We start from the raw sequence: 18,960 nt of genomic DNA on the forward strand, positions 1-18,960 counted from the left end.
GGAACTGTTAGCAAACCTTCCCGTCCCGCGGCCAGCCCGGCGCTCCTGCTATTAACTCTGGGAGCGCGCGGGAAAAAACTACAAATCCCATGATGCCTCTGGCTCGCAAAGCATGCTGGGACACGTAGTCCCACGACCTCTTGAGAGCCACAGGTAGCCGCCTCTCCCCCCCTCAAATGCTGTCACTCCGGACCACTCCCTCCACCACAACTAGTCAGGAGTGTGACACTAATACTCGGTAACCCGCCGCCGACAAGCAGCGGGACGGTATAAAACTCTCCTCCCCTCACGGTAATGGCGACAGGCCGCGAAACGGCGCAGATTTTCTGGCCTGGAGCCTTATTGCGCATGCGCGACACGTCACTCTCGACGTCTGCGATCCACCAACCAGTAATCAACCAATCAGCGGGCGGCTGTAGAGCAGGATTGCGCGCTGCTATTGGTGGGAGGCAAGGGCCAGTCATCATCCGATCCAGCCCAGGTAAGTGAGCGGACCGGCGTTGCGTCGTTGCAGCCCCGTTTCCTCCTCCTTCTACCCCCCCCCCCCTCGCGGTCGGTGCATCCCCCCCTCTTTACAAATGGTTGGGTGGGTCTGTGTGTGGGGCCGCCCGTGACTACGCCCCGTGCTGGCCGGGACTGGTGTTACTCCCTGGGACCCGGTTCCTGTATTGTTATGGACAGCTGTGTGCAGGTGCTGCAGGGTGACAGATGAGTGCTGCCCCCTGACTAGTGCAGCCAGGAGTGGGAACTGCACAGTAGTGCAAACAGTTGCCGCCATGTGCAGGGGGAGCACGGCGGGCGGATGGGCAATATTAGCACGGACAGGTCTGCCCTGCTTGCGCAATGTGCTGCGACAGCTGAGCGCGCCAAAGGTGCTGCCGACCAGTCGAAGGCGGATAGTCTGCGCCTATTTCACCGCTGAGGTTTTCCTGTTCTAAAACCGTGACTGTAAATGGAGACGTGTCGCACGCGAATCGCAGCGAGGGTTGCTTCGGTCGCGCAACATCCAGTTTAAAGAAGTACATGCACAAAAATACGTGTGGCCGCTTTATGGCGCCTTCACACCGGCGGGTCTCCTGTCCGGATTTTTTCATGGATGCAATCCGCACCGCATGCAACGACGCCGATTAACGGCGGGTGATTCAGGCGGCGGGATTTACGTGCGTTAAAAAAAAAAAATACTATACTTCATTTATGGACCGAACGCCATCGGAAGAGCGAATGAGATCGTGGAAAAGCGCAGCAGATACGCAGTTGCGTTCATATTCACTGCGGTTTTCACGCGGGAATCCGTATGGAAAAAAAAAGTGACGGCGGGTTTGCTTTTTTTTTTTTTTGTATTTGTGAGTAATTTGACACGATACAGAAGTAAAAAAAAAACCGCCCACCGCGTAAAAAACCGCATGTGGCACGCACTTATTGGTAAGGCCTCGTACGCACCGCGGGATGCAATGCTGGCCCGTGATAGCCGCGCTGTTTTTGCTGCGTGTGACCGCACACATTTGGGGCTCATTTTTCCGTCTATGTTGCGTGGCTCGTCGCTGGGTTTTTGACCTGCGCAAAAAATAAAGGCGCACCTGATATGACTCTTTCCAATACCGCCCGTGTGTTACAAAAAGCACAGACTTTCATGGAAGATTTTCTTCACTGTTTTGTCCATAATACGGCCCAAAATGCGGCATGTTGCGACTTTATTTTTATTTTTTTTACGCACTTAAAAAACGCACGTCTGAGTAAAAAAACTCGCACAGAAAATCCGGCGGTGTGAACGGGCGCTGACGGAATGATTCTTCACCAACCAAAACGGTGTGAATGACCCCTGGGGCGGCGATAGTCGCACGTGACATCGCTACTAAAGGTTGGGCTTCCGGTCGCGCCACGTGGACATTAGTCATGTGACCTGCTGCGGCGCAACCTCTGAAGCGCTGCGGTCACACGGGGAGTTCGGTTGTCCGAGTCCCGGAGAAGATGCTGCTGTTGTGCGACCGTTTAGTGGCGGTGCTGCACTGCTACATTGTATCTGATGCTGCGGTCATGTGACCTGCCCAGACAGGACCGTTGCAAAGAAATCCACCAGCGTTACTTGGCGCCTTTGTCCGTGTTGCGCCGTGACATCACAGCTAATGATTGGTAACGGGACCGTGTGACCTACTGCAGCGCGGCCGTTGCGATAAATCTGAGAGGCTCAGACGGCGCGGCGAGTTCAGGTGTGCGAAGCCTCAGAAAACGTGTCGGCGGCTGTTTCAGGCCGGCTTTGCACGGGCGTAAGCGCCACAAGTCAGTCTCTGCACCGGTCCGCAGCTTGTGGACGAGATTTTCAAGATCGTGGATTCCGCTCCGCGTGAACCCAGCCCAGGAGCTGCGGACTGTCACGCTGCTTGGGGTCTGATGACCCCAGTGAAGTATGTCTGACAGCTGTCAGTGTAGACTCACGCTCACAGTGACTGACCGCGGCATTTAAATGTCCCAAACAGCAGAAGTGATTAAATGGCCGCAAGTTCATCAGGGGTGTAAAAAAAAAAAAAAGTAAGGTAAAGATTTTTTTTTTTTTAATTATCACCAAAAATTAAAATATCTAAAGTTTTTTAAAACCTTTTTTTTAGCGCTCGCCAAAAAACCGTTGGTGTCCCTCCATCCGTAAAAGTGCAGTTTATTAAAATCTCACCTTGTTAATGCCGTCTGGGAGCGGAAAGAATGCAATTCCAGAGTTGCACTTTTTTTTGCAGATGGTCACCCCCCCCCCCCCCCCCCAAAATTGAATATAAAGTGATCAAAAAGTCATTTTTATCCTAAAATGGAACTACCAAAAACCACCCGTGTGCCCGCCCACACTTGCATATAGAAGGCCTGGCACGGTCATTGCATGTTGTGCGAGGGGATCTTATTGAAGTCAGTGGGAGACGCTTGTGATCCTCTGCCGCCCCCGCGGATCGCGATTTTACAGAAGCGATGGGAGATTTTTTTTTTCTATGATAAATACCTTAAATCGGTGTGAAAAATGCCCGTTGGCCGGCGTGATGCCGCGCTCACCCGCGTGACGGTAACTTTATAGCTTTGATGATGCTACTAAAAACACAAGTCAAAAGCAAGGCGCCCCCGCCGGACGTCGAGGTCGCTGCTGATTGTTTAAATCTTGTGTTTTGCATCCAAGTCTCCACCGGTTTGGTTTTTCCTGCGGCTGCCGGTCCTTCCAGACTACATCGTTGCTGATCATTAGGTGCGATCTTCATGTCACCCGGCTAAAGTCGCCATGTAGCTCTCACCTCAGTAGGCCGGCTCCTCTGTTCGGGGATGCGGCACAATTACCGGAAGAAGCCTTTCTGCTTGAAGGACTTGTTCATGCGGTAGAATGGAAACCAAGCGGGACTCATTCTAGTCGGTGGGGCTGTTCTGTGCTGCTCCGTCATAAAACGAGTCCGGCAACGGGATTCCCCTTTCCTGCTTTAATGACGGAGCAGGAAACGGAACCCCCAACGCAGATGTGACGGCAGCCGGACTTTGGTTTTCCTATTGGTCTGTCTTGATGTCATCTGGCTAAATGTATTCTTTAGACGTCTTCACAAGAGCGATATCGCCATGAGGAAGTTGGAGCATTTTCTCATGGCGATGCAAAGTTGCACAACTTTGTAGCACCCCTTTCCCGGGCTTAAAATATAAGCCCTACACCGAAAATAAGCCCTGGTTACATTTAAAAAAAAAAAAAAAGCAATAGATTACCTGTCTGCTCCGCCGCACTTCTCCTCCCGAAGCTTCGGCACACTTGTCTGTAGTCTGCAACCGGTGCTTGCTGGTGAGGGGGTTCAAAAAAACCCATACAGAAAGCTCTGGCTGAGCCGCTGCACTCAAGAACCATTTACTGCAGTGCTTGATGAACCAATCACAGCCATTCAATGCGATGGCTGTGATTGGTTCATTAAGCGCTGCAGTGATTGGCCAAGCCACGGTGCTCGAGAACCAATCAGAGCCAGCACTTCCTGGATGGGGGTTTTTGAACTCTTTTGAACTTTTTGTCCCAGGTGAAGATTACAGACAAGTGTGCCAGAGCCTCGGAGGAGAAGTGCGGCGGAGCGCCTGTTAGGTTATGTATTGGCTTTACTTGTTTAAATGTAGCCAGGGGTTATTTTAGGGACGACCAGTTGGACTTCCTACTGTAAAAGTCGCATCGCACCGCATGACAATCGCATTTTTGTGCGATGCAACAGGAAGGAAGGCTCCATAGCGTAACATGGGCTACAAAGCATGGTAAATTATGGCAATATGCAGCATACCACCATTTTTGTTTCCTGCAATGTAGCCGGTTACAAAACCTCACTAATGTGAAGGAACCCCTTGGAAAGCAGGGGCTTCACATACATGCCATTTGTAGCACTGTTGCATCGCGAGACAATTGCGCCATTTTATTGCCACGTGTGAAAGCAGTCATAGTATTTGCTGTTTTACACATTAAAAAAAAATAAAATTGCAGCCACGTCGCCAGTTGCGTTAAATGGAACCCGTCCACTCGAACTCGCTGTCCAATCCGCAGGCAGCATGGTTCAGAGCAGAAGGAGCGGAGACGATTGATGGACAGTCGTATGGGAAAATATTCAGGGCTACTTCGATTTTACTCGTTTTATTCTCTGCCCATTCTGAACCTTGGAGTCCAGGGGGCGGGGCCTATCTGCGATTGTCACTCATAGCACCGCCCACTGGGTTTCCAAACTCAGAATGAGCAGAGATAAAAATGCATAAAACCCAAGTTATACCAAATGTTTTCCCACAGAACTGCATATCCGGATACCTGGTGCCCGCAGGCCAGGAGTCGCCAGGCACCCGCCTCCACACTAATGCGCTGTCACCCGTGGACGTCAGCACCAGCACAATCACTCTGCTGGTCAGCGTGCCTACTCCCATAGAGAACAGTGGGCGCACATGCACAGCGTACTCCTCCTTGCAGGCGACGTGCACATTAGCCGGTTCAAGTCCTCTGTGGGGACTAAAAGAAAAAGTAAAAATAAGATGAAGTCGTTTGTTTTTTTAATACTTCTTAAATTAATGATGAAGAAAAAAAACCTTTCCCAGTTATTGTATCAAATAAATAAATAACATGGAAAACCTTCGTATTGCCACGTCCGTAAACGTTCAGTTTAGTAAAATATCACGTTATTTATCTGCAGTGCGAACGCCATCAGAAAAAAAAATACGCAGTACCATAATTACGCTCTGCGGTGCCCCCCAAAGTGAGTGCGCGTACAGGAACCATGACTCTTCAGCAGGCTGTGCCCGCACTCCTAGTAACCTCATGGGAGGTGTGCGGGCGCAGCCAGCCAGTCGCGGTTCCTGTGCCTGGACTTTGTTGCAGGACATTGAGGGAACCGGGTGGGTATGAAAAAGGCCGTCTGCACACGAACGGGTCGGATTCTGCATGTGTACCCCGGAGCGGAATCGGACCCTGTGCCCGGCCAGCGTCCGCGCGCACCTGTATCTTCTGTACTGTGGAGGGTCTGGACGGTGCGCCAGATTTGTGACAGTATCATTTTTTCCAATTTTTTTTTTTTCTCCATGCTGTCGCTAGGCAATGAGACGGAATCCACAACCTTTCCACATTGCCAATGGAAGTCGTCTATGCGGAATCTGCACGAAAATAGCGCATGCTGCGAATTTTTATTTTCTTTCCTCCGCGAGTGGAAATCACACTTCGATTCCGCGGGGGTGCAGGAAGAAGCGATTCTCCATAGCACACTGTGAACGGTATTTGCCGCAGAACCGCGGTGCAGATGCCTTCCGCAGATTCTGCAAGGGAAATCCGTTTGCGTGCAGCCGGCTAAAGACTCCACATCGCCCGAACTACAAGCGCCAGAACTCATTTTACGGTGCTGATTGTTAATGAGGGGTTCCTTTTTAAATGTCACTGAAAAGTACAGATCGTTCCTCAAAAAACAAGCCGCCCCGTGTCTGTAAGGCCGGGAAAATGAAAAAGTTTCAACTTTTTTGAAAGTGGCGATTAAAAAAAAAATGGGGGGGGGGGGGGGGGGGGGGGAAATGGGGGACTTTGGCAGGAAGGGGTTAATGACATCCGGAGATATCGGAGATGGTAGACAGGTGTTTCCAGATGTCCAAAATCAAGTTATTGCAGATTTTCTTGGCTTGTCATGCCGGCTGCCGGGGAACAATGGAGGACATTCATCTGACCAGCCGCAGCCAGATATGAGCGCCGTTCATACACACTTGTGTCCTCGCTCTGTCTGTTGTGACGGCGCCCCCCTGGACGCTGGTGTGTTGCGCGGTGATCTCCATCTACACGCGGTCAGGACCCCCCTGTGTCACATTATATCAGCTGTCTACAGAGGTCCCTTGTTATGGAGGATCCGGTCACGGCGGCCGCACGTCGGGTCACGTGTAGAAGCCCGACCTAAACGTCTCTGAATGAAAAATCAGATTTTTAACACGGGGAAACGGAAATTTTGCGGCCTGTGTGTAGATTGGATTGGTAAAGCGACCCTCCCGGTCTTGGGACAAAGTTTTGTCGGGGCGGATATGTTATATAACCCGCCGTTGGTCGTCTTTGCTGCTGTCTCTCGGATCTACCGGTTTCTGGCCCGTTTTCTTGTTTTCAGTCGTACAAGATGGCTGCCGCGATTTACAAACTACCTAGTGCACTGCTGTCTGATTGGCCAGCACCGATCACATGAGTAGCCCTGGTCATGAGCGGGTGTAGGGCAGCCGTTCTATAAGGACCCTTTTACACTGGACGACTGTTGGGCGCAGAAGCGTCTGGTGGCCGTCCCAGCGGTAAACGCTTCAGGGCTTTCGCACGGGAGCCATTATCGCTCAGATTCCCGCGATCCACTGAAGTCTACGTTTATATTCACATGTGCGACTTTTTATTTTGTACATGAACCAATGGTCCAATTAAAAAAAAATCGCAGCATGTTCGTATTTCAGTGTGATTCACACAATGTACTCACATGGCTTGTTTTTTTTTTGTTTTTTTTTCCCATGCATCCGTTGACCTAATTTGGACTTTTAAGTGGTGTAAATTAGGCCGCCTTCCTTTAAATTTTTGCATTAAAAATGCAAAAAACTGAGCTACCGTGTTTCCCCGAAAATAAGACAGTGTCTTATATTAATTTTCGTTCAAAAATGTTTAACTTTTTTACATGTATAGCTGCCTGAACACTATTTAAATTGACTTTTTTAATTAACTGTGAGGGCTTAATTTTGGAGTAGGGCTTATATTTCAAGCATCCTCAAAAAGCCTGAAAAATCATTTTGCATCCTCAAAAATTCTGGAAAATCATGCTATGTCTTATTTTTAGGGGATGTCTTATTTTCAGGGAAACAGGGTAAGAACAATGTAGAATTCACGTAGACTTGCAGGGACCTCATCAGTTTTTCACTGACCGCAATCACCCTTGCGCATGTGAGGAAGGCCTTACCGCTGTCTTGTTTTGTCCCGAGGCCGAAGGGGTACAATTGTTCATCCCCATACATCCGTCATTGGGTCATATAGGGAGACAAGCGGCCCGCTAGCGAACATTTTTATGCTCTCCTAAATGAGCCGGTCGCCATTACAAATGGCCGATACAAGTTGTCGGGGGATTACCGTAGTTCTTGTAGTATTTTATGTTTTATTACTTTTTGAGATAAATGCATTATAATCCATTTCTACATTCGCCTTCTCAGCAGCATGGGCTCGTCTCCACCGCCGTTGGCCTCAGTTAGGCATTTCTGCTTCTCTATTTTTCTATTTGAGGAGCAGAGAAACAGAATTAAACGTTTCCATTTTTTCCCACACATTTGAATGAGTTTTCAGTAAAAAAAAAAAAAAATATTTACATTTCATTTCCGTTATTCCGTCAGCTGCGCTATTCTGTTTAAATAACGAAAATATAGCAGAACGGAATTAAATGGGAATATTTCCATTTTTAATGAAAAGCCGTTGACATCAATGGGGAACAAAACGGAAACCTTTAAAGGGTTGTCTAGTTGTAAACTGTTGACGGCCAATCCTAGTTTGGTGTAGCTTTTTTTTTTTTTGCCAGAGACCCCTGCTGTTCATCTGCTTACTGTTTCATGTGCTCATGTACCGAGCTAATTTCTGCAGGAATCGGATAGCTCCGTTCCCACTACAATGTGCAGGCGTGGTATTACAGCCACAGTTTCCATTAAAGTGAATGAGAACTTGGCCTGCAATACCAAGCCTGACCACTGCAGCGAGAACAGAGCTGTCTGCTTCCTGCAGAAATCAGTTCAGTGTAGGAGTGCGCTGGCCCAAAGAATGGCTGATGAGAGGGGTCCTGGCTCCATTCTATTAGTGGGGGCCTGTCCTGAGGATTAGCCATGAAATCTTCTTTACATATTGCTGTTTTTGGTCCATGTTGCCTCTCTATATTGTTTAATATCTTCCCCAGCTTTTTAGTTCAGTTTTGCAGTTCTGACTGGTCCCACTTGTGATCTCTCTAGAAACAGATGTGATTTTCTCTCGTGTGGTGCAGAGTGTAAGCTCTCACCTACGACCTGGAGGTTGCAAGTTCGATCCCCATATGCGTCAGGTAGCCGGCTCAAGGTTGACTCAGCCTTCCATCCTTCCGAGGTCGGTAAAATGAGAACCCAGCTTGGTGGGGGGTAATTAAGTAATAATTACCTGAAAGCGCTGCGTAATAAGTTGGCGCTATACAAATACCAAGATTTATTTATTTATTTTATTCTCTGCTGACAAGGCTGTTGCCCTGGCATACTCTCCTGCCTAGTCTGACATCGGAGAGGAGCATGTGCCCAGCGAGTCTTGTGTACGGATACCATTAAAGGAGTTCTCCAAACTTTTTAAAAGAGTTTTCCGGTTAGGGGACAAACTGGGTGAAAATCGATTGTTCAGTGAGGGTCCCAGCGATCCTGAGAACGCGAGTCTTGTTTCCCCTGTCCTCCTCATATAATAATAATCTTTATTTGTATAGCGCCAACATATTCCGCAGCGCTTACATAGACAGGGGGAATACAGAAAGACAAAATACAAACATTACAGAACCACGGTTACATAGTAATCAGTTGATGGAAACAATAGGGGTGCGGGTCCTGCTCCAACGATCTTACATACTACAAGTAATGGGGTGATACAGAGGGTAATGGGGCTGGAGATGTGCACGGTATGGCGGGGTGGAGAGTGAGGGATGCTATACACATAGACAATGGTCAGACATTTAGCCGTGTGACGGCAGAAACGGTGTGACTGCAGGAGCGGTTTATGATGGCTAGCAGGGATTGCAGTCAGTAGGTCAGGGAGCATGTTATCAGGCGGAGTACAGAGAGGTTTGTTTAGGGAATGCGGTATGCCTCCCTGAAGATGTGCGTTTTTAGAGCACGCCTGAAGTTCTGCGAGTCCTGGATTGCCCAAGTATCCTTTGGTAGTGCGTTCCAGAAGACCGGTGCTGCACTGGAGAAGTCTTGGAGGCGGGAATGAGAAGTTCAAATTAAAGGGGCGCTCAGTCTGGTTTCATTAGCAGAGCGGAGAGCCCGGACTGGGTGATGGATTGAGATGAGGGAGGCAATATAGGGGGGTGCACCATTTCTTGGTTCCTCCTCATTTCTTCACATCATTGAATGGAGGGCAGGTTGCTCAATTTCAATGGGGCTGACAGCAATAGCTGCACACTTTCTACTCGACTACCCCCAGCAGTCCCAATGAAGATGAACGGAGCGGCACTGAGCGAGCGCGACCTGCGTTCTATTCAATGCCCCCCTTGTTGCAAGGCTGCAGTGAGGAGGACCAGGGAAATGGAGGCTCCATTTTCAGGATTGTGGGGGTCCCACCAGAATACCCTTTTAATAAAAAGTGCCCTAAGGTCGGGGTTAAACAAAAATCAAAAATCAAAAAGATATGCCTATGGACCCCCCTCCAATCTGGGACCATCTCCTGTCTATATGCATCTATGAACCAACCACCTCTTGACAGAAAACCTTCGTATATGATCAGATGGGAAAGAGACCTTGATACTTCTCTCTCTTTGCCACGTCGGCATCATTGTTGCACATTTGCATCTAAGGGCAGCAACCAGGTGACGTTGGCGGAGACCTCAATTAAGATTCTTCACAGATTCTACTTGGTCCCCGAAATAATCAGCAAATCTAATCAGACCCGCTCATCGTCTTGCTTTCGAGGCTGTGCTGAACTAGGCTCTACTGTGCACACCTGGTGGACCTGTCCGAGGGCGACATCCCTCTGGAGACAGGTAGCTGGCCTAGCATCATCAGTGATCAGTAAGCCCTCCGACCCATCCCCAGCGACATGTTTGCTGGCGGATAAACAACTAGGCTTCAACAATCAACAGCAAAAACTGGCTCAAAACATCTGTATGGCAACCAGAGTATACATAGCCTCACAATGGGTATCGCCCGTATTGCAGATTGGCCCGGTCAAAGCTAGAATCTCGCTGATGATGGCATACGAGAAGCTTTCAGCTATCAGAGAAGGCAGGATGGAGCTGTTCTCGAAAACATGGCAGCCATGGTCCGACTACTTAGGAGTTCCAGGTCTCACAGCGGCCCTCCAGCAATAAGTTGGGACAGAATTATCTGAAACTAAAAAAAATAGCCATTACTCGCCCTCTTACGATTCCTCCGGTTCAAATTCACCGACCCGGTCCCTTTGCGCCGATACAGAAAGCCATGACCTCACATTCATCGCTCACATGAGATTTGCAGCCAAGTGCCGAATTCAGTAGTCACGTGCCACGCAAGAGTGATAATCATGACGTCATCAGCGGGGACCGGAGCACGAGGACTGGGTTAGCGGCACTGGTCTGGAGGAAATGGAAGAATGGAGTAATGGTTGTGATATCTTTTTACACCATTCCCTACCCTGCAGCAAGTCCTCCCCCCTCCCTACCCATTCCCCAAATATCAGAAAGCACCTTACATTGTTGCGGTTTTGTAGATTAAAGGCCATGTGTATTCAGGCTTTAAAGGGGTTTCCAGAGAAGTACAGTTGATGACCTCTCCTCAGGATTGGTCATCGATACATTATCGGCATACGACTTGCAGAAATGTGCCGGTGTTGTGCTCAGGGATGCCCGGCGTTAGTGTAAAGGGTTAAATATCTCCCGGCGGATAACATCTTGTGTTTTCTTCACGTAGTCGTCGGGGGAGTAAATCCCGGCGGTTTTTAACCAGCTGTGACGGCGAGGATCGCTCTCTTCCTGGTTCTCCGGCGGTCCCTGTAGCATCCCCACAGACGGGCAGCGACGGCACGGTGTGTCCTGGTGATGGCAGCGCATTGTTTGGGGAAGTGTTATTTTTGGCTTGTAACGTGTTTACTTGTGTCACTTGCGGTCTCTATGGATACACGTCACACTGGATCGCCATTGTTAGACAGTGTTCCTCCGGATACGTAACCTGGGGGTTCTGCTCCTAGAGGAAGATGTTACTTTACTGATATTATGTGGCTCTTTGTTGTAATTCATGATATTTATTAACCCCTTAAGGCAACCCTCTATCTCGGGGCAAGTGGGTATATTACTTGCGGTCGTTCTTCCCTGCTCTCTGATTGACTAGCGCTGATCACATGAGCAGCTCTGACCAATCAGAGAGCAGGTATAGTGCATTAGTAGTCTTAACACTACCGGTGCACCTTGGAAGGCCGAAAACAGAAACCGGAACCAACCGATTTGAGGGACGGTGGAGAAGAGTAACTGCAGATAACCTGCTCTCTGTCCTCTCTGGTCCCGGGATAGACTATTGTCCCAATACTGGACAATAGTACTTAAGTACTTTTATTTTTGGGGGAGAGGGTTTCATCTTCACTTTTGAAGAGCCATAACGGTTATCTTTTTCCATCAGAATAGCCATACGAGGGCTTGTCGGCTGCGCAGTGAGCTCTAGTTTTTATTGGTGCCACTTTAGGGTATTGTATAACTTTTATACATTTGTGAGGGTGAAATGGGGTGAAAGAACGCATCAATTCTGCCATTTTTTTTTATGGTGCTCATCCGGATTTTGCGCACTGCTTTCTGTGGGTTGTGACTAGTGTTCAGTAATCCGAACCAGTAGAACCTTGTTTTTGAATTGAACTTTGGGGACTTGGCGCTCACATCGTGAGATTCTGATCGATGACGGCGGGAGTCCTCTGTCAGCCTTTTACACACGACCGCACCATGTAACCGGGTAAACAGCTGGGATCAGATGTTTCTCCATTCCCCACCATTTGAGCTGGAGCCCCGCTGTCATCAGACAGTTGAGCCCACTACCCCTGCCAAGCTTGTGATGCAATGTCGTAAGCAGGCGTATGCATCAGAATAAGACTTATTAATGAGCGCTGACATATTGGTGGTTGTTAAAGGGGTCAAGAATCCTCTTGGACCACCACAGAGGAGCACCAGGAATAAGTGGGTTGGTGGTAGAATGGAGGGATAAGGGGGCATCAGCTAATAGAACTCCTCCCCTCCAGTAGCTGGGCAACTTGTCCCATGACTGGAGGGTCACATTAAAGAAGGGAAGCCCATGAGCCTGATATATCACAGCGTTCCTTCCAGCATGTTAACGCTGAGCATCGTTGCTTTTTAGCTTGGCCACCAGGGTATAATCCGCATTGGGACTCATTGTTGGTATCTACAGAATCCTGCATTACTCGGACCCCCAATGACTTCTTCCCTGTATTGTTTTGCAGAACCATGAAGCCGGATAAGAACATGGCTCGCCTAACAAAGAGGCGACAGGCGGATACGAAGGTTATTCAGTACTTATGGACAGCTATAGAAGTGATCAGAAATCAGAAGCAGATTGCAAATATCGATCGGATTACTAAGTAAGTCACCCAAGACGTCTGTCGTGTGCCATTCTTCTGCATTGAGGTGTTTATGGGGAATCAGATCCATTTCTATTAGATTCATTTAAAGCGTACCTGTCACCTAAATGAGCTGCCGTATAGAAGTGCAGGGTATTACAGGGAGAGCGATCAAAGAGTCCACTGTAATCCTGAGGGGAGCGCTCCCTCCGCCCCTCTCAGCGGTGACTGACAGCAGCCAGCCATTAATCGGGATAACAATGGTCCCTTTGATTGTTCCTGTTAGCACAACGCATAGTATTTTTGTGCCATTGTGACTGATAGGAGAGTGGATGTCTCCCAGTTATATGCTCTACTTGCTTGCAGCAGCTCATCGCAGGTCTGGCTAAAAACGTACTTCTAAAATGAGATCCAAATGGCTTAAAACAATGGATCAGACGATACTTACCTGTCCTCGGCCCTGGTGATCAAGTGCTGCAGCCCCATAGTTCTCTCGGGCTCTGACAATGGAAGTCAGGTGAACGCTGTCTGTCTGTCAGAGGCCGCAGCATCACCGCCTGTTCTCCTGGCATCAGTACTCCTATCCTGGGCGCCATGATTTCAGGACAGTGGCGCTATGGCCTCTGATTGGTAGCCAGCGGTCACCTTACTGAGACCGGAAGAGTTGTGGTGCTGCAGCAGTGGATCACCGGGGCCGAGGACAGGTAAGTACCATTTGTTTTGTTCTTTTAAGGCTAATTTTACACGGGTGAGTGCGATATTGGGCCATGAAACTCTGTCCCATATCGTGTACATGCGATGTTCCCGCTGATGAGAGGCACTTCAGGAAAGTAGCCATCTTCCGCCGCGATGCTTTGGCAGTCCCATTGAAAATAATGGGGGAATGCCCAAAGATAGAACATGCTGCAATTAATTTTTTCCAGCGCTGCAGTGCAAGAAAAAACCGCTCGTGTGTATGACGCCATTCAATGGGATTCATATTCCTGTGTCTCGCAGGGCACAAATGTCGCATGATTTTCTCGGCCGTGTGAAGGCGGCCTAAGCCCTTCGAGTCTAATTTTAAGCTAGATTTTAACCAAACAACTCTTTTTAAGGGTGACTACCCACTGCAGTTTTTTCTTTCACTGCGAAATTCGCAGCGTTTTTTTTTCTGCAGGGGTCTATGGGACTTGTAATGTTAAAATCGCGATCACGCAAAATCGCAATTTACCGCGAAATCGCGATTTTTAACATTACAAGTCCCATAGACCCCTGCCGAATAAAAAACGCTGCGATGTTCGCAGTGAAAAAAAACTGTAGTTGGTAGTCACCCTAAAACTGGTTTCACAGGAGCATATTGTGGGCACATTTTGGGCTCCTTCACATGGGCAGGTGCAATTTCAGTCCGTTTTTTACTGTGTGTTGCATGCGTTTTGTGTTTATGTGCTTTTTTTTTTTTTTTGCGTTCCTGTGCCATCTGTGTGACTTCACATTTTTCCGTGTGCATTAAAAAAAATACCTGCAAGAAGTTGATTTCCCTTTTTTTTGTTTTCACTGTTTCCTGGCAACACGCATAAAAAAAGGTACCACACGCACATAACATCCATGTGAAAATTATATAGTATGTAAGTCCCTATACACCTTCTTGCGCAAAATAGGACATGCTGCAATTTAAAAAAAATAATACTCCACATTGGTCGGCATAAACGCACGTGTGAGTACATCAATTTACTTTAACAGGTGAGTGTGCTGTCCGTATTCAGTCAGTAAGAAATACAGACTGCCGGCGGACAAAGAATTTACCCATGTGAATGAGGCCTAAGTCACCTGTGAAGCCATACGTGCACCGGGGTTTCCTTCGGCATGTTCTGTCTCACAGACGGAACTCGCACAAGAAAATAAATATTTTCTACCTGTTTTTACCCTCAGTCGATTTTTCTCCCGGACTGAGAGTCCGAGATAGAAAAATTGCAGTGGGAGGGGGGGGGGGGGGCATATTACACGTTATTTTCTATGGGAGTAAAAAAAAAAATTGCGTCACACTTGTATGCAGATTTTATTTTCATGCAACTGCGACTTGAAAAAATTGTTACTTTTAAAACATACGATTTTTCATCCGCAGTGACACAATGCTTATTTCTTGCCAAACGCATCGCAATTACTGGTAAGATTGCATATTTATGCGTGTGATATGGTTACGATTTTATCGGACAGATATCCCGCTCACCCGTGTAAATACGGCCTCCTGCAGATGAGTAACCCAGCCCTACGACTGATCGCGCTGTGACATATGGCCGTACCACCACAGCAGTCTATGAAACCCTCCCAGATCACACGATTGACCCCAAACTGCATGGATTTGCATAACTTGTTTGTCTGAACAAACCCTGAACATGCTTTGTCTTCATGGTGCAGCATTCTCCCTGCGAGGCGGTGTGTGTATTAGGAAATTGGGGGTTTTCAGAGTTTGCTAATTAAGTTGCCGCCGGCCGGAGGACTCGCTCGTACGTACCTGATATTAGCTTTCATTCACTACCTTCATCCACAATGTCTCCTGGCTGGTAAGAGACACGGCCCTTGGCGTCGCGCCATCCTCTGTTAGGGTAATTTATTGCTTATTGATTACGCGTTACACAAGGGCGCCGTTTCAACCTCATAATTGAAATATCTGTTGGGGAATGGACGGAGGTTTATTAAAGAGACATTCTATTCGCTAATAGCTGCTTGGAGAACCCGTGCCGTGCGGCTCTCGCCGGTCCTATAAAGGGCCGCTCCGGTAAGTCATACATTATGTATAGGTGTCACCGATTCCATTTTCTGGAGTTCTTCGGAGAGATATATTTCTGAGGACCCAGAACTCCTTTGTGTCCCCCGCTGCATTCCGTATACTGCTGTAAGTGGGGGGTATAAATCTAATTATCCTCCTTATTTGAGGTTGTGGGCAAAAACTCCTTTATGAAAACGAGCCGGGAATCTCCGGTGCAGCGGGACCACGCTGAAATTCAGCAAGATTTCCGCAGCTAAGGTCCCACTGGTTTTGAAAGTGATTTGTTCCACTGCGGCCATCTCTCCCCACAGAGAGAGCCCACAGCGGAAACAGAGATGGAATTGACATGCCACGGCTTTGAATTCCGTGCAGCAAGTTAGTTTCAGCGCGGCTTGGGCGCAACGAGCTTTCTGCAGCGCGTGGATAAGATTTCCGCAAATCTCGTCCACTTTGCTGCGTAGTCTCAGGCTTCAGATTGCAGGCAGAATTTCCATGCGGAAAGTCTGCACGGCAATTCTGCCCCGTGTGACCCCAGCCTAAGGCTATCCATATTGCCCATCACAACCAATCACAGCTCAGCTTTCATTTTGCCAAAGCAGATTAAAAGAAAAAACAATGAAAAAGGGCTCTGATTGGTTGCTATGGGCAACAAGGACAGTCTTAGGCCGGGCCCACATGTGTGCGTGTAATACGCGCCAAGATAGAACATTCTGGTTTTTTTCCCCTTTGTGGGAGTAATACGCATGCAAAAAATCACAGCTGTGAGCGGCCCAATACAAAATAGGCTATTGGCATTGTGTGTCGTAAGCAGGAAAATTGTGTGTTCGCGACACACAATGACAATACGCCCCGCATCAGAGTGGCCTTAATGTTAGTCTAGGTGTGCAGCTAGTCTCAGTTAAAAAGGTGAATTTAACCTCGGGCTTTTCACATGGGCGGAATATTTTGGCCAGATCGCATCACGAGACGCAGAGCTGCACAACTCCACGCCAAAATATGCAAAATACGCAAATCTAGGGGTATTCCCATCTCAGGAATCCTATTTTGCTTTGTTTGACATCGCAAAACAATGCACTCACCCAAAAGTTGTCTGTTCCCAAAATGCTCCGTTCTCCAGATATTGCAGATGTTGATTCCTCCATTCTCCGGTTGTTTACTGCTTGTTGCCGGGGAAACGGACCAGCTCTTTGGAAGAAAATGTCCGAGGAGGCCGGCACTTTCCCTTTCTTTCATCTAAATCTGATGACGAGATATCAAGAATGCATGCACACTGGACTCTCGGCCCGGCCGCCAGCTACTGTTGTGTACCGCTATCTCTTTCCATAGAAGAGGTCGTTTCAACATCTGCAATATCTGGAGAACGGAGCATTTTGGAAATAAATATTTTAAGGATGGGCGCGCTGTTTTTAGAACACATTGCAATGGGTCTTCCGAGAGACTTATTAAAATCCTTGGTAGAGTTGGAGTCCATTTGGTCATTGGGTCCAACCCCCTGCTCACTACGGGTCCAACTTCACACAGGCGAGTGCGAGATCGGGCTGTGAATCATGGCCTAATTTCACGCTCGCCATCATGTGAATTCTGGGCGGATGCAAGGTGTTATTATGTCAAACCTGCCTCACATTACTTCGGGGAATAAGCGATGCTCCGCTGCGGAGGGTGGATTGTGGACTTTCCCCCATTCTTTTCAATGGCGGACCTCACATCGTACACACCTAGCACATGGTGGGATGCTGCCGCTGGCTCCATTGAAAACACGGGGCGCTGTGTGATGCGAGAGCACAAAGATAAAGCGTGCCACGATTTGTTTTCCACATCTCATCCCGGTGTGATACGGAAAAACATCTCTCATGTATATGACCCCATTCAAAAGATCGGGGTTCATAGTTGTGCGTCACACAACTTTCTTGCCCATACTTGTATTGTACTTTTTTTTTTTTATGTTTTGCTATTTCTGCACAGTAAAAGCATCTTTTCAAAAAACTATGAGGGAAATTTATTGAAACCGGCATTTCAGGAGCTGCCATGCTGCGCCTAACGGATGCCTCTTCATATATGTCTGCGCCTGCTCAGAAACAGATGCCATGTCCGAGCTGGTATAACATACACCAGTTTCTGGCGTAAGTTATATATAAAGGTGTCTGTCTGGAGCTGCCCTATTTACTTTTTTGGGAAAGTGGCTAACGGTAGCGCAAACCGCCAAAAGTCACAAGATTTTTCTACAAGCAAGCCTTGCGCAAATTGTTGCTCATTTTCATACTAGAAACTGGCGTAAATGTTTTATAAATGTCTTCCCGTTCAATAATCCATAACATCTACATTTTTCTGTTACAGCGCTGTATGAGGACTCTTTTTTCGTCTTTTTGCTAATCGCTTTGTAGTTTTTATAAGTATTATTTAAGGGCACGTGCACCTTTTTTTTTTTTTTTTTTCCATCTTTTTGGAAAAAAGTAGCTTGGCCTTTTTTAAGTTTTGCAGGATAAATAACATGATTATTTTATAGTTCATGCTGTTGCAAACACCAGAACACATATAATTTATTTTCCTTGTTTTTTGCAAAAACACGTTTCTTACATGGCATTCTTTTATGTATTATACTTTACTAAACTTTTTCACCAACTAGTCCCGCAAATGGACTTGAAGATGCAATCTTCTGATTGTTTACCTAGTACACTGCAGTACATATGTATTGCTGTGTATTATGCCTCTCAGTACTTTGCCGGGTCTAATGATATTTGTCTAATGGCAAGCGCAGAAGCCTTTGTTAGGTCTTTGGTTATCATTGCAACCCATTGCAGTCCTTGAAAACATCATGTGGGCCTCCTTCCGCTGTCAACCACTTGCATGCCACGGTTGATATTGACCATGATATCTAAGGAGCTAAATGGTTGGGATCTGAGGTTTCTTCAATCCTAGTCATAATGGTAAGAGCCCGGCTGTCAGTAGATGGTTGCACCCCGGGTCATCCCGGCACAGGACTCCTGTGCCAGTCTATACCTGCAATGTCGTAAATAGGTTTAAAGCCCATCAGTGACCGCCACCAACATTTTGTTCTGGTACGAGAGAGTCACTTTCAGTAGAATCCATGGTTTTAGGAATTCTAATGCCGTGATTTACTAATGGCTACGCTCCAGTTGCTACAGTAGAATAGGTCGTCCAACCATTATTTCCCTTTGTCATCTACCAGGTACATGACCCGTGTTCATGGCATGCACCCAAAGGAAATCACACGCCAACTCAGCCTGGCGGTAAAAGACGGCCTGATAGTGGAGACACTGACTGTTGGATGTAAGGGATCTAAAGCTGGCATCGAGCAGGAGGGCTACTGGTTACCAGGGGATGAAATTGTAAGTATTGTCCGTATGTATATAAGTCTATGCTTTAACGACCACGTATGTGCAGACGGCATGAACCGTTATATCAGTGTGATCCATCTCATTTATTACATATATACTAT

At 47.6% G+C, this 18,960-nt stretch overlaps 1 protein-coding gene across 2 annotated transcripts in view; it reads left to right on the forward strand.

Annotated features, from left to right (window-relative positions):
• Positions 1–404: 404 nt before the first annotated feature.
• ZMYND11 (zinc finger MYND-type containing 11) overlaps positions 405–18,960 on the forward strand; it is a 78,035-nt gene continuing 59,479 nt past the window's right edge. For both annotated transcript variants that reach the window (XM_066585318.1, XM_066585319.1), the window contains exons 1-3: positions 405–481; positions 12,641–12,778; positions 18,691–18,850. In XM_066585318.1, coding sequence (XP_066441415.1) covers positions 12,645–12,778; positions 18,691–18,850 — 294 coding nt within the window. In that variant the 5' untranslated portion in view covers positions 405–481; positions 12,641–12,644. The remainder of the gene's footprint in view (positions 482–12,640; positions 12,779–18,690; positions 18,851–18,960) is intronic.

This window comes from Eleutherodactylus coqui, chromosome 12 (assembly GCF_035609145.1).
Source record: "Eleutherodactylus coqui strain aEleCoq1 chromosome 12, aEleCoq1.hap1, whole genome shotgun sequence".
Taxonomy (NCBI): Eukaryota; Metazoa; Chordata; class Amphibia; order Anura; family Eleutherodactylidae; genus Eleutherodactylus; species Eleutherodactylus coqui.